At 41.8% G+C, this 16169-nt stretch overlaps 1 protein-coding gene across 2 annotated transcripts in view; it reads right to left on the bottom strand.

Moving 5' to 3' along the window:
- The window catches only part of LOC142763944 (uncharacterized), a 44858-nt gene extending 28891 nt beyond the window's left edge, over positions 1–15967 (bottom strand). The window contains exons 1-4 of one of the 2 annotated variants that reach the window (XM_075865173.1): positions 15568–15967; positions 8685–8813; positions 6526–6696; positions 4709–4877 (exon numbers count right to left, since the gene is read on the bottom strand). In XM_075865173.1, the coding sequence (XP_075721288.1) occupies positions 4709–4877; positions 6526–6696; positions 8685–8813; positions 15568–15727 (629 nt within the window). In that variant the 5' untranslated portion in view covers positions 15728–15967. Of the gene's footprint in view, positions 1–4708; positions 4878–6525; positions 6697–8571; positions 8814–15567 lie in introns of those variants that run through there. The other variant, XM_075865174.1, reaches the window with a different exon arrangement.
- Positions 15968–16169: the final 202 nt, after the last annotated feature.

The raw sequence follows: 16169 nt of genomic DNA, 5'->3' as shown, positions 1-16169 counted from the left end.
ATTCCTATTTTGTCTGGGAATGTAATTTCAAAATAAACATTCCATACTGTGCTTGGCATTCCGACCTATACAGCCACCAGCTTGATTACAAGCATTAAGTACTGATATTGCATCAATAAGTACTGATATAGCAACCTCGAGCCTGGACGATATTCTGTGATGCCAAACCCACTTTGCAAACCATTATTGCATCATGAGGCAAGGTCCGTATTACATCTTGGCTATAGAAATTGCAGAACTTATTCAGGTTGCTTCAACAAATGGCCGTCATCACTTTCCAGTGGATTCCCGCGCACTGTGATATGATGGGAAATAAAGAGGCAGACGCTGAAGATAAAAATGCCCTAAACAGTTCCCCTGAATTACGCATTGCGTTTTCACAAGCTGACACAAACGCCCTGCCTTGCTGCGTGATGCGCAGATACACACTTTAGCACTGGACCAAACCGGAACGGCGACACCGGCGACTTCACAAATGGTACCCGAATATGAGGTCGCATGCCCTTAAAATTGAAGTGGCACATCGCAAGTACAATCCATCACATTCGTCTTGGTGTGACGTACACATGACATTACGCACATATCATCAGCTACAGTGACACCGGTCCCTATTGTGATCACTGTGATGTGCCAGAAACACTTCAGCACATATTTTGTGATTGCCTACCATACGCACGTGAATGACAAACACTGATTTTTTCTACTGAACGATTTCGAAGTAGGTCACTAACTGATGAGACCGTGTTGGGCCCTTGCCCTTACACCAATGCAACTGTGGTCATAAGAGTGGTTATATCTTTTTTTTTAAAGCAACTGGACTATATGCGTGGCTATAACATGTTTCTCAGGTGGAAAGCATTGAATATCGTAACAAGGTATCACGCTGAAGAAGTAAGACAGACAGCGAGAAAGACGACATGATCCTGGGATGTTGGGCATGCTCTCGCTTGCCATCTTGGCTTAGGCTTGGCGTCGTGCAAATATATTGTTACAAGGCAGAGGGCATGACTACGCCGTCGAGGGTCTTGGCCCCATGACAGTGGAGAACGCGCCCTTCTCGTGGGGCCAAGACCAAGCAGCTGCGTTTTCCTCGCTGATCGACCTGCTCACTTTACCACCAATATTGGCTCACTTCGACCCGACCGTGACGACTGAAGTTCGCACAGACGCCAGTGCTCACGGCATCGACGCCGTCCTCGCTCAACACCAGGGGGGCTAAATGCGTGTTATTGCGTATGCCAGCCGGCTTCTCTCCACATCTGAGCAAAACTATTCGATAACGGAGCGCGAGTGTCTTGCGTTGGTCTAGGCTGTAGCGAAATTTCGCCCCTACTTGTATGGCTGGGAGATTTCAGTTATTACGGACCACCACGCTCTGTGTAGGTTGTCGTCGCTCAAGGACCCAACAGGTCACCTAGGTCGCTGGGCTCTATGTCTCCAGGAGTATAACTTCGACGTAATTTAATAGTCTGGCAGGTTGCACCAGGATGCCGATTGTCTCTCGCGTTATCTGGTCGACCCTGCTAGACTCGCTGTCCATGACAGGGGTTCTTGTGTGCTCACCATATGTGATTTGCGCTACATTGGCACAGAGCAGCGCAGGCACGCAACCCTCAAGACGGTCATTGAGCGAGTATCTTCAGGACATTCCGACCCTTCGCTCCGTCAATATGTCCTCCGCAACGAAATTCTGTATCGCCGCAACATGAAGACTGATGGTCCGCAATTTTTGTTATTTATTCCCCAACACCTGCGTGCCACCATTCTTTAACATCTGCATGATGCTCCGACGGCAGGACACCTGGGTTTTTCACGCACCTATCGCCGCGTGCGGCAACGGTTCTTTTGGCCTGGCCTGTATAAATTTGTGCGCCGCTATGTCGCTGCTTGCGAGCGTTGCCAGCGTCGCAAACGTCCTGCTCTCCGTACGGCTGGCCTGCTCCAACGTATCGACATTCCCCCAGAACCATTCTTCCGCGTCTGCCTCGACTTGCTCGAACGTTTCCCAACGTCCGTGTCAGGCAACAAATGGATCGCTGTCGCAACTGACTTGCGACCAGATACGCTATAACTCGTGCCTTGCCAAGTAGCTGCGCTACACACGTTGCAGAGTTTCTACTGAATGATGTCATTCTGCAACATGGAGCTCCGCGCCAGCTTCCTACGGATCGTGGCCGCTGCTTCCTCACAAAAGTTATCGACGAAATCCTCCGTAGCTGCTCTACCGAACATCACCTTACTACTGTCTACTATCCCCAGACCAACGGTCTCACAGAGCGCCTCAACCGAACTCTCACAGACATGTTGTCCATGTACGTCTCTGCTGATGACCGTGACTGGGACGCAACACTCAGCTACCCAGTGTCTTACAAATCTGGCCGTTTACACAATGACCCTGATTGCTTGTCCCGCCATCCAGTGGACCCCCCTGAGACTTTCGATCAAGTGCTTTTATGTGTGCTCTTTCTCTCTGCTTTGAGCAGCATCCATGATGAACAGCGCCGAGATCCTGTCTTGCGTGACATTATTGAGAAGCTGAACTCTCCGATGCCCCATCCGTCAACTCAACTGTTTGTGCTTGAAGAAGGCACCTTATACCGTTACAATGTCAACACAAATGGGCGCGAACTGCTCCTTGTGGTACTTTCCCACCTACGTTCGAGTGTTATCGCCCAGCTCCATGACGCCCCCACCATCGGTCACCTTGGTCTCTCTCGGACTTACGACCACATTCAGCATCGATTTTACTGGCCCAGGCTTTATCGCTCCGTTCCCCGCAACGTCGTCACATGCGACCAGTGCCAACGTCGAAAAAAAAACCCTATAAGTCCTGTTGGACTCCTCCAGCCACTTGATCTTCATATTGACCCCTTCTTTCGAGTTGGTCTTGACTTCCTAGGCCCTTTCCCTATGTTTGCCTGCGGAAACAAATGGATAGCTGTCGCTATGAATCATACAACTCGGTACGCCATCACGCGGGCTTTGCCAACCAGCTGTGCCACAGAAGTTGCCGATTTCCTTCAGTACAACATCATCCTCCATCATGGTGCTTCATGCCAACTCCTCACAGATCCTGGACACTACTTTCTCTCCCGAGTTATTGACGACCTGTTTCGCTCTTGCGAAACGAAACACAAATTTACGACGGCCGACCATCCACAAACTAATAGGCTTACTGAACGATAGTTGCATTGTCCTTTGTTACGTTTGCATACAACTCCTCACGCCAGGATACCACAGGGTTGTCGCATTCTAGTTCTCATTTGGCGGCGACCCAACTCTACCTTTCGACACCATTTTTCTGACAGCTGTTGATTCGCCGACTGAATAAGCCCGTGACACTATCACCAGAGCTCACAAAGCACGAGAAGTCACTCGGAAGGGCCTCTTAGCATCGCAAGAGCAATAGAAGCAACGTTACGATGCAAATCATCACAACGTTTATTTTGCCCCTAGTACTCTTGTGTTGTGGACCTCGAATCGGCATGTTGGTCTCTCTCAGAAATTGCTTTCCCGGTCCTCAGGACCGTACCGCGTCTTGCGCCAGGTGACCGACGTTACCTACGAGATAGCCTCGCTAAAGTAGTCATCTCCCTCTGCTCCACTGTCTACAGACATTGTTTATGTCTACCGCCTTAAGCTCTACCACTCCGAAACACCATAGAAAGCACCGAGACGGTGCTTCTGCACCCGGGGGTCATGTTACAAGATTACATCATGCTGAACAAGCAAGACTGACAGAGAGAAAGATGACGTCATTCTGGGATGTGGGATGCGTTCTCACTAGCCATCCCGGCTTAGACTTGGCGTCGTGCAAATATATCTCAACTGTCACCTCGTTTTTCTGTGTGCCCTTCCGTAACAATGTACTCACCTCTCTATCTCGCTATCCTCATCTATTATTCTTTCTTTTCCCTTTTCCACTCCCCCAGTGAGGAGTAGCAGGCTATCACTCAGGCCGACCTCTCTGCCTTTCTGTAAATAAACCTGTTTTTCTCCCTCTAGCATCAATTTGCATTTGTTGTGGATCCAACGTCCTGCAAACAGACAGTACATATAGGTGTGGCTTTTGTCATATGAAGACGGCCGAGCAAACGGGTTTTTAGCAGATGACACACTTTGCACACGCCACCCCCACCCCCCTCCGCCTTCCTCCACCAGTTCCCACACGAGCTCATGAGCCCAGGTGTTGAGTTTCTATGCGTCTCGACAAATGGCGCTACGCATTGTGATACGCACCGAGAGGAAAAAGCATGTGCGAAAGCAGGAAGAGGAGGAACGGAGGAAAGCAAAGGAATGACTTAGGCCGCTGCATACACATTGCACAGTTTGTCCCACGCGAAAGCGTGGGGTGGCGGCAGAGTTGGCACTCTTCTCTTATCTTACTCTATGAGTGAGGAAAAGTGAGATCGTAAAGGATGGCAATCCGAAAGACTAACATTAGGACAAAGCAAGCTTGGTTCTGTCCGCTAGCCGTCCTAATGTCCATAGAATGACCACCTTGAGCACATGTCATTTTGTGCATAAAAATAGGAACCTCACTCTGCGTAATGTCTCAATTTAGATTGCTATCATTGCCACAGCCTCCTTTAAGTAAAAGTTCACGATTTTTCTTAATGTCGTCATGATGTCAAAGTGCATTACAGTATCTGGGTGAGCAAGGTTGAGCCCAGCCATGCCCACTGTCATGTGGTGATGCCATACTCACATGAGTGAAAGGAGCAAAGCACGTCCGCCATCAGGTAGAGATATATGGATGCCCCCTTGTTCAGCCTTCGACTTCTTCACATTTTGATGGCCAGCAAATGAAAGGGTGACACCAAAGTGACAAGTGGCCATTTCAGTGCCACTATTCAGAACACAGAATTGGTATACATCTGTGTGAAGGTAAAGAAAAAAGAAAGTACAAGCATAAAGACACACACACATAAACACTAAGCGAAGCAATAATTGCTGCTGGAAAGTATGCTCAAACTCCACTGTTATTTTGGACAAGTACTACAGATGCAACCCTTAAGGGGGCAGAATGGTCTTAGACATTTTTTTGTTTATTTATTCAGTGGTCTTGATCAAAGTGCACAGGATTATGCAGTCTTTTTTCGGCTGAATTCAAATATTTATATTAGTTTTCCTGTAACTCATCTTGTTCCTGAGATAACTTAAGTTCACCCCCCTATTGTTTAAGGCTGCCATAGAAAAAAGTGCTCAATTAAAAGTCATATTTAAGATATTCCAATATAGACTAATGATTATAGATTGAAAGTATGAAATTTTTTTTTTGTTTTTAGGTCTTTCTTGGTTATTTTACAGCAAGATGAACTATCCATTTTCAAAAGCAGTTAGAATTGTGTTACATTTTTTGATGAGTAATTAATTAAAAAGGCTTGGGCTCTAAATTATGCTCCCATACTTGCATTCTACACATATACAGGTTTCCACTGCAAAAACAATTATTGTTGTACCATCCCTAGCTGCAGAGATATTGAGGTCCCTAAATTGAGCTGTTGTAAATTTACTTTTTTGAAAAAATGGAAAAAAGTGAAAACACACTTTTTCAAAAAGCAACAATCATGGTGTGCATGTTTTTCAATCCTCATAAAGGTGCTCATAAATTCGTAGCAGAGCTTCTAACACAGGTGCCGGAAAATTATAAAGAAGACTCGAAATCGGTTCCCCATTTTTTCGCAGGTTCTGCATGTTAACAGAACCAAGAATCTGGACAGTTGGAATGGCATTACAAAAAAATTACCACTTCCTGGTGTGTGAAAATTTGCAGAGAGAAAGAAAAATACCTGCAGAAACGAAATATGTCAAATTTAAAAAATGAATTTTTTGTCACTGTTCTTTTGTTCCAAAGACCAGTCTGCCCCCTTATGCAGTTCCTAGAATTGCAGTTCTGGCATTGATGATGCAAGATTTGCATCCCTAAGGACTGCAAGCAAATTTTTTTATGTCGAAAAATGTCTCAGTTGTGCAACTATCCATAAAGCAAAAGCCACAAAAAGATTCGCTAAATCAATCAAGAAAACAATACTGAATGCACTCATCGCATAAAACCATAAAATGTAACAAATCCTAAAGCTAGAAAGCACCAAATCAAATACTTTTTGGAAAGCTATTCAGTTTTCAAGAACTGTTTCCTCATTAAATGCATAATCCCCCGGCATTCAATGGGGAAGCTGCACAATGGGCTAAAATGTGTGTCAAAGCAGAGGACTTTGAATTATATTTTAGCTACTTCAGATGCTTTAGGACAAACCTAACATAACATACCACATCTTTTTAGTCTCATGCCCCCATTCCGACATGGCTGCTTCTTCCAACAGACCACAAATTAGCAGGACACATTAGCTCATTAAGGGGAACACAAAGAGACAGAAGTACTGTGTGTGTTTCATCGTTTTTACACTGGTATTTTGAGAGTCCATCGATTCCAACTTGTACACTTATCTACCTTACAGCAGCAAAGAGAATGTTGTGCTTGTCACCGGACATGCTGCACACCAGTAATGCAAAAAGGCTCACCAACAAAAACTTCGAGTAGGTTGTCCAAGAACTGATGCAACAGTCTCATGTTGTGACGCTTGTACAAGGTCAAGAGTGATTCGATGACACGGCAGCAGTGCCCGGAGAGCTCACCAAGACCAGGTATGCTTAGGAGAACGAGAAGTCTTCCAATAAGACTTTCGCTGAAGCCTGAGTGATGGGACAAAAAAGGTGAGATATTGGTTGCCATATCAGATGGTTAATGTCCTACCTTTACAATTTACACAATACGTACCACTTAGCTTAGAGCATTTCCAGAAGCCGGTCTTCTCATACACAGTCGTGTTATTATAAAGTGATGCTAATGAATATTTATAATGTACAATGAAGCTGCTTTTAGGACAGATTCAAATTTTCTACTGTAAAATGTTTCAGTGATTTAAATGTATGAAAGTTGTAAATAAACAAGTTACTATAGTATAAAATAAATTTGGGTGAGAGAGCAAGAAAAATGCCTTCTACTCCAGAAATCTTCAATAAGAACTTGCCAGTACCTTATTATTTCTACAATTTCTCAGTGACTATTCATATATAATGCCTTGAAGTGAAGAAAACAATTATATAACAATGATGAAAACAATTTGATAATAATTGCTTTATGTCCCAACAATATGATATGATTATGAGGAATGTCATAGTGGAGGACTACCCATATTTTGACCATCTGGTATTCTTTAATGTGCATATAGATCTAAGTAAGTGCAGTGATGTTCATTTGCAGGGAATTTTCCCTTCTTCAGGAAATTTTCAGCCCTCATTTTGGATGAAAGGAAAAAAAACAATCTGCGATATTAGAGGGAGCTTCAGATATGGTTAAATTCACAAATGAGGGCTGATTTATTGCAGTAAATGTGCGCGTTTGGCTGTGGCACTCTGTTCTGGCACATGCAGAATGCAGGCATAGCGCTTGAGTTTAGCTTGATATTTATGTGAATGATCTGCTAGTTGACTGCTGGTGTAGACTCCAAACCCACTAGTTACAATGTACTTACAGCACATGAGTTTAAATATCATGCTTTTCTTATGCAGTAGCACAGGTGCCAGTCTTGATTTCAATAGTCACAAACATGTCACACCTATGCATTTAGATGTGTGTGTGTATGTGTGTGCGCGTGTGTTCCGACAGAGGCGGAAATGCTGTAGGCCTGTGTGCTCAGATGTGGGTGCACGTTAAAGAGCCCCAGGTGGTCAAAATTTCCAGAGCCCCCCACTATGGCATCTCTCATAATCATATGGTGGTTTTGGGACATTACACCCCACATATCAATCATCAATATTATGAAATATGCTGAAAATTCTGTCAGCGTATGCAGGAAAAAATACCCAAAATAAAAAACTTTCATGTCTTGAAATGATAATTCGTCGGCGTAGTACGGAACATCACCGAGTACACGGACCTCTAGCATTTTGCCTCCACTGAAATACAGCCACCGCAGCCGAGATTCGATAACATGGCTGAAGGAAAAAAAATTCTTCTACCGGTTTTCCCAATCAGAGTAATTCAGATGCTTATAATGTATGCATATGAGCGACACCAACTGTCATGCATGCATTTCAGAGCTGTGAAAAATGCTTCATATGGCTGCAAACATTAGTGCTACTGGAGTGAGTGCCGAGGGATGAGTGAAGCCACGTGGCAGCTTGTACAAATGCACTCACTATGACTCGCAACATGCAAGTGCACGTGGCCTCACATGCTTGCATCATCCCCAAGTGAGGGAACAGCATTTAGTCGTGGAAATAAAAGCTAGTGGAAGCCATGGGTTATCTCAGAACTTGCGAAGCCACATACTCCCGTGTTGCAAATCATACTGAGCGTGACGGTACTACTTTCACGATGTGACAGTACATGACATAACACATTCAAAATACATGGTGCCTATTCTGTGAACAACACAACATGATACACTTTTTTTTAATTGAGGAAAGTAAAGACCAAATGTTGCTGATAAGGAGATGGTTAGACAATGTGTGTAGAAGATGATAAAAAATTACATTATTATGTGGAACGTAACTTTTACTTACGTATGATGGCTTACATGCAATTGCAGTTTTTTGGCGTCAAACAGTGCTGCATTTAATGTACTGTCACAATTTCTTGAAATGTGGCTATGCGCATTCAGACAAGAAGCACTTACGCAAGGCACACTGTTCAGTGGAGCCTGGCTCACTGCTTTCCTGTGGCAGGAACAATACAGGCAACGCTTGGGCGCAGTGTTGTACACATTCAAGCAAGCGTTCCAAAACCGGACGCGTCTGCTCTGCATCTACGAAAGCACCAAGAAAAACACAACTGAGTCAAACATTGGTAGGTTTATTAACATTTGTATGAACATGTCAAAGTAACACTGGTAATTCGCAACATACTAAAGAGGAGATTGCTAGATTTGTGCCCTACGACGGCTACTAAATAAGAAAAAGTGTCTTTTCTGGGCCGCCAGAAACTCAGACTGCCAATATAAACGGGTGAAGTACTCTGAATGTCTTCGTGCTTATATAAATCTTTTAAGGCGCTCTAAGAAGAAATCCTTCCATACAGACTTGCAAAATATCACTAGAAAGAATGCAAACAAATTCTGGAAGATCGTGTTACCAAGCAGTCACTCTTCACAAAACATCAGTTTGCATGACCAAGATGGCACAGACATTCCTCCTGATCATTGTGCTGATGTCATGAATGACTTCTTTATTTCTGTCTTTACTCGCGAGCCGGCACATAACATACCCCACTTTCCCAACCTTAATTTAAATCAGATGCCTCCTATTGTCAAATCAACTGAAGGCATAGCTAAACTTATCAATGACTTGAAGCCATCCAGTACCCCCTGGCCTGACAACATAACTACGAAAATTCTTAAAGGTACTAGGGACATCTCATGTCAGATATTACAAATTATTTTTAGTCATTCAGTATGTACTTCTTCAATTCCAGATGATTGGAAATTAAGCAAGGTCATGCTAGTCTTTAAAGCCGGCGATCGTACTGATCCATCAAACTACTGGCCAATCTCATCAACGTGCATTGTCTGTAAAATGCTAGAACATATCATTTATTCTGAAGTTGCTTTTCACCTGGACAAAAATTCTTTTTTCTTTTCTAAGCAACATGGTTTCCACTCTGGATTTTCTTGCGACACTCAGCTATACGAATTCACCACTGACCATAACTTCAACTTAAATTTTTTATTCCAGACTGATATTATCTACTTAGATTTTTCTAAAGCCTTTGATCGGGGGATCAACATATGATGGTTAAACTTTCCTCCCTATCCTAAGATCCTCTAATGCTGTCCTGGATTTCTTCTTTCCTCTCAGACCGCACTCAGTTTACTGTTATTGGCAATGCCCACGTCGATTTATCTCAAGTTTTTTCAGGCGAACCTCGAGGCTCTGTCCTCAGACTACTTTTATTTTTAGTCTTCATTAACGACCTTCCTACTGGTATTTCATCCACGATTCGCCTAATTGAAGACGACTGCGTTCTTTATCGCCGCATAACCTCGACCACTGACCAAAAGTTGGTGCAGAGAAATCTAGATATAATAGAGTCTTGGTGCGCCCAATGGCTTATGAAACTCATTGTATCAAAGTGCAAAAGCATGCAAGTGTTGTGAAAGCATTCCACCCTAGATTATTCATACGCTTTATATTCTACTACCCTCTCATGCGTCAATTCGCACTGTTATCTAGGTGTCCTTATCACTTCAACTGGTCACTTCAAGTTTAACTGGTCTGAACACATCACGAAATTAGTAGCAGATCCATCGAAAGCACTATGTTTCATTAAACGCTCTCTTTCTTTATCTCTGAGTTCCATTAGAAAACTTGCTTATGAGGTATATGTCAGACCTAAACTTAAATATGCCAGCGCTATATGGAGCCCACAACAAAATTACTTGATTGAATAATCAGAAAGCGTCCAGAATAGGGCTGCCCATTTCATCAGTTCTGAATATTATTTATTGATACTGCAGTCTCGAACAGAGACTATAGCAGGTGTGAGACAGAGGTACAGAGTATTCTGAAAGGGCAAAATAATATACACGCAGAAAATGCATAACGTGGACAATATAATGCATACAGTTAAAGCAACACAAATAGGGATGCGAAACAAAATTCGAAGTAATTAGTGAAATGCCAAGTAGGGTATATAGAATATACAGAGGATACATCGCTGGAAAAAATATTCCGTTTAACTGATAATCGAATTTTACAAGTGACACACAAAAAGGAACAAATGCAACAAAAGATATAATCAATGGTACTAAAGAACTACTCTAAGCATTTTTCAAACAATGAAAGTGATTCTTGTGTTACAATGTTATTAGTTAGGTTGTTCCAATCAGCAATAGTTCTACAGAAGAAAGAGTATTTAAAGCAATTATTTCGTGGAAATAAAGGAGCTATCATTAAAGAGTGTCTTTGCCTAGTAGCATAACCCTCAGAAAAAGTGATAATGTGGGAGGTATCTATGTTGTAATGTCCTTTAACTATTTGGTACAAAAGTTTCAGCCGACAAATTTTATTTCTCTTCATGACTGTGGGGACCCCAATTTGTTTGATGACCTCAGTAACTGACGAACAACCATAAGAATTATAAATATAACACACTACTTTTTTCTGTATTCTTTCTAATTTGCTGTTTGTTTTGGTGTAAGGGTCCCAAATTGGCACGGCATATTCAAGCATAGGACATATAATTGACAGGTATGCAAGGAAGCGTACAGAAGGAGTTGCTAATTTTAAGGATCGTCGCAAGAATAATAATTTACGTAATGCTTTATTTGTGATGACATCTATATGTTTTGACCATGATAGATTATTTGTGAACCATAAACCCAGGTATTTATATTCAGCAACCTCCGAGAGGCCTATTCCATTAGCTCCGTAGTGAAATAAAAGTGGCTTCTTTTTGTGGGTTATTCGCATAAAGATCGTTTTGTCGTAATTAATAGTCATCTGCCACTGTTCGCACCATGAAATGATTTTTTGGAAGTTTTCATTTAACCTAATCTGGTCCTGAATTGAATTGACTGTTTCATAAATCACGCAGTCGTCTGCATAGAGTTTAATCTTAACATTAATGTTGGTGGCGATGTCATTTATAAAAATTAAAAATAACAGAGGCCCAAGCACGGACCTCTGAGGTACGCCAGAAGCAACTTCAACTCGGTTGGAGCAGGTGCTATTTAGGGAAACGTATTGATACCGATTTGACAAGTAAGCTTTAATCCATGCTAATATCGTATGATTTGTTACAATAAGGCCCAACTTGTGAAGTAATTTATTATGAGACACTTTATCAAACGCCTTACTAAAATCCATATGAATAGCATCTGTTTGTTTTCCTTTGTTTATAGCCTCCGCGAAGTCATGTGCAATTCTAAGTAATTGTGTGTTAGTAGAATACCCACGTCTGAAGCCGTGTTGTGCATCTGTTAGGACTTCATGCTTTTTAAGGAAATCTACTATGTGCTTATAAATTATGTGCTCGAAGATTTTGCATGAAGTAGATGTCAACGAAATAGGCCAATAATTTGCAATGTTAGATTTATCACCAGATTTAAACAGTGGTTTGACTCTGGCGGTTTTCCAGTCCTCCGGCAATGCGCCGTCACTCAGAGATTTTTTAAATAGTATGAGCAAATACTTTGCACACCACTCTGCATATCTTTTTAAGAAGGCGTTTGGGATATCATCCGGGCCGGGATATTTTTTAGCATCTATATTAAGCAGAAGGTTAATAATGCCCTGCTCGAAAATTTTTACATTCGGCATAGGTGGAAAAGACATACTAAGCACTGGAAGGAAATTATTATCTGTTGTAAATACAGATTTAAAATGATTATTGAAGCCATTGGACGCCGCTGAGTCATCACTTCTGACTTTTCCGTTAAGAGAAAATGAAGTAGTGCCACATGAACTCGGTTTAATAGACCTCCAAAACTTTTCTGGAGACGTCTTAATAAAGGAAGGAAGTGATATACCATAGTACCTTGCCTTGTCCTCCTGAGTTTGTAGTTTTAGTTTTGTTGCTAATGTAGCAATGGCTTCGTCAAGTAGAGGACAAACCGAATTTCTGGCCTTTTGCTTTTTTAGTCTCCTAAGTTTTCGTTGTAGCTGGAGAGTTTGTGGAGTGATCCAAGCATTTTTATCAGCTGATTTTTTAGTTATTAGTGGTACATAGCGTGCTATACGTTCCTGGACAATGTCTTTGAAAGTTAGCCATAGATCGTTTATATTGCTGGTGTTTTCTGAGAAAGCATTGAAGGAGAGATCCAGAAAATCGAGGATTGACTCATCATCAGCGTGAGAAAAGTTCGGGTACTGGCACTTGACAGTGGAATCAACATACGAAGCATCAGTTAAGGTTAATATGACAGCTTCATGATCAGATATTCCTGGTACAACATCACACAATACATGATTTTTTACAGTACTGCTAACAAAGAAGAGATCTAGGATTGAAATTGCACTTTGAATTCTAGTAGGTTGAGATACAATCTGTAGCAAATCATGATTAAAAATCATGTCTAGTATTTTAATGTCACTTAGATCTGAAGACTGTGTGGAAAAAGTATTCAAATTTATACTCGGAAAATTGAAATCGCCCGCAAGAATCAACCTGTCATTTGGTTTTGTATAAGAGCACATGTAATCATCAAGATTTTCTAGAACCGAGACAGAGGAGTCAGGAGGCCTATAAATAGCTACGAGAATGTATCGCATTTTATTTATATATGTAGTGCAAAAAATGCTTTCAACACCTGCAATATTAGGCATTCTAACGAGTTGTAAATATGCTCTAAATAATATAGCAACCCCGCCACCTCTCCTGTTCCGGTCTTTACGAAAGCCGACGTAGTTTTTCGGAACAAATTCGCTGTCGGATACCTCATCGTTTAACCAAGTCTCTGTAAGCACAGCAATGTCTGGTTCATGAGTAAGAAACAGGGCTTCAAGCAGGACAGGTTTATTAACAGTGCTACGGCAATTTACATTAAGGATAGATAGATTACGGGTACTTGCTTTCTGGTGTCATTTGTTACGCTTTGAAATTTTATACCTTTTATTGTTGGTTTCATCCCAACCATACAAAATGTCGTCTACATACAGCTTATCATATACAAGCTTTACTTTTGAACCATTTGCCTTTTCATGCGTTGCCATTTGCCACAATTTCTTCCTGGTTTCTCTAATACCGGCAGAAAAGTTCTCAGTGACCGAAACAGGAGATCCCTTTAGCTTGAAACATGCTTTAAGTATTGACGTTTTCTCGCGATAATCCAACAACCTTATAGTCACAGGACGATTTCTAGCGGTTTTTTTATCCAATCTGTGGCATCGCTCTATGCCATTTACAGTAATTCCAAGTTTTTGTAAGAACAAGTTTTCTTTGATAGTAGTTGTTAGACTTTCAGTAGTTTCAGAGACGGAACTTCAATGCCATATATAACTACATTATTTCTCCTGCTCCTATTTTCAAGTTCTCCATTTCTTTGCGCTGCAAGATCTACAGCTTCTTTAAGTTTAGCAACTGTTTTTTTCCTTTCGTCTACTTCATTTTTAAGTGAAAGTAATGGGGCTAGTTGATGTTCCAAATTTCCAATACGGTCATTTAATTTGATAATGTAGGTTTCAATTTGACCCTGTTTAGCTAAAATGTTAGATTGACCTGAAAGTAACTGCATCAACAATTCCTTTTCTGTCAGGCCAGGGTTAGGTTCAACGTCACCACATGACAAAAGGCTAACTTTAAATGTGTAAATATCTATAACAAATTTTTGAATAATCGGTGGGCATGGCAGTAGCAGCAAAAAGCGGTTATCGCTTTTGAAGCAATGGGTAGGCAAGTATCTACTGACCTGAACGATAAAGCAGAAGGGGCTTAGCATTTTGCTGGAAGCGCCTAGTGCGCTGCTGCCATGCACAGTATTTGGGTCAATATAGTAGTTGGGTCAGCGTTAGTGCCATCAAATCATCCCTCGGTCTTGACTCCTTAGCCCAACGTAGAAAAACGCTGTATCTAGCACTTTTTTATAACCTGTATCATAATCATCCGGACACTCGAACATCGATTTTGATACCACCTTTGCGAACATCACGTCAACTTTTCAATTCCATGAGTGTGCAGTGTATAACTGGCTCTACAACCGCATTTAACAAGTCTTTCTTACCCTTGGCCATAGAAGAGTGGAACATGCTTCCCGAATAATTTGTCCATCGGCGTGACAGTTCAAAATTTAGGCAGTTGGTGCTAGCTCACTTGTCAAAATAAAGCACATGACTTCTTCACTAACTCAAACATGAAACTGGAACCTCTCTACGAGCTGTTCCTTTTTCCTAGTGTACAATTATTTTGCCCTGTACCTCTTCATTTTCATTTTTTTCCTTAATAACGTGCCTGCAAAGTAATACGATTTCATGGTCTGAGGCTCCGTAAGAATGTGTAACAACTTTTCTTTCAAAACCAGTTCACCTATCATATTGTAAACACTTAATATGATGCACATTATCCACTTTAAACACTTTATCCTTTTTTTCTTTTGTTTTGTGCTTGTAAAACCACAACACCAATAGATTTTGAACTCATGCAGGAACACTTAGCATGTGTATTTTTGTTTGTTACAACTTCCGGTTTTGTAGCAGTGTACAGAGCTAACCTGGCTCTTTTTCTTTGTAATTGTGACCTTGTATGTATATTTGGCTACTCCCCCCCCCCCCCCCCACCCTTTATGTAATGTCCCGTCAGGGGCCCTAAAGGGATAATAAATGATGACGATGATTAGTTGATAAAACCCCGGGCTCCAATGCTTCCGGGTGTAGACGGCAACAGAATGCGGGCACTGCGGCCGGAAATTTAACCAGCGAAGTTAGGCACGGTTGTCCGAACTTAGGCACGGGTGTCCGTTGGTGCATCTATAAATACTCTCAAATGTGAAAAGATTTCACTAAGGAAAAGGCACTTAATCCGCGCGTACGAAGCGCTGTACTTCAACAAGTTTCACATAGCGAGCTCACCTTTTTCGGTATCGTTCAATAAAGAAGTAAGAATGCTGTCCAAAATCTTTCTGTAGCGAGACGTTTGTTCATCGCGGGGTTCAGTCACTTGTGTTGAGCCTTCTTGTATTTCTCTTATTGCTGAAAGCGCTGTCAGAGAGTCTGGGTGGTTGAATTCCATTTCTGCAGTCAACTACCGGGGGAAACCTCTAGACTTGAGGATTCATCAACTGAAAAAGATTCACTCTACACTAAGCAGTATTAAAGAATGGGTGCGCATATCATGCGGATGCACCAGTACACACGTTGCTATTCATTTCACATTATAAGTGCGCAGTATTCACAAATATTCACATTCACCGGTTCAGCAGGTTTAGGCGCCACTTTCAAGAAACGATAGTGGCGCGTATAAAACCATAGCCTTCTAAATTTCTTTTGCCTGCCGGATAAGCGCGAAACTTGATCATCTATGGCGGCGCTGCCTACGTAGAAATAAGAATTTTTGTATTCGGCCTTTAAGATTGGCAATTTTGGCGTTTATACTAGTTTCAGAGGCTATGCCTTGTATTGAAGAAGTTGCAAGTTGAATGACGGCGTCACTTGCGTAGGGTTAATCGTAATTA

This window comes from Rhipicephalus microplus, chromosome 1 (assembly GCF_043290135.1).
Source record: "Rhipicephalus microplus isolate Deutch F79 chromosome 1, USDA_Rmic, whole genome shotgun sequence".
Taxonomy (NCBI): Eukaryota; Metazoa; Arthropoda; class Arachnida; order Ixodida; family Ixodidae; genus Rhipicephalus; species Rhipicephalus microplus.
This window is presented reverse-complemented; position numbering and strand designations above follow the sequence as displayed.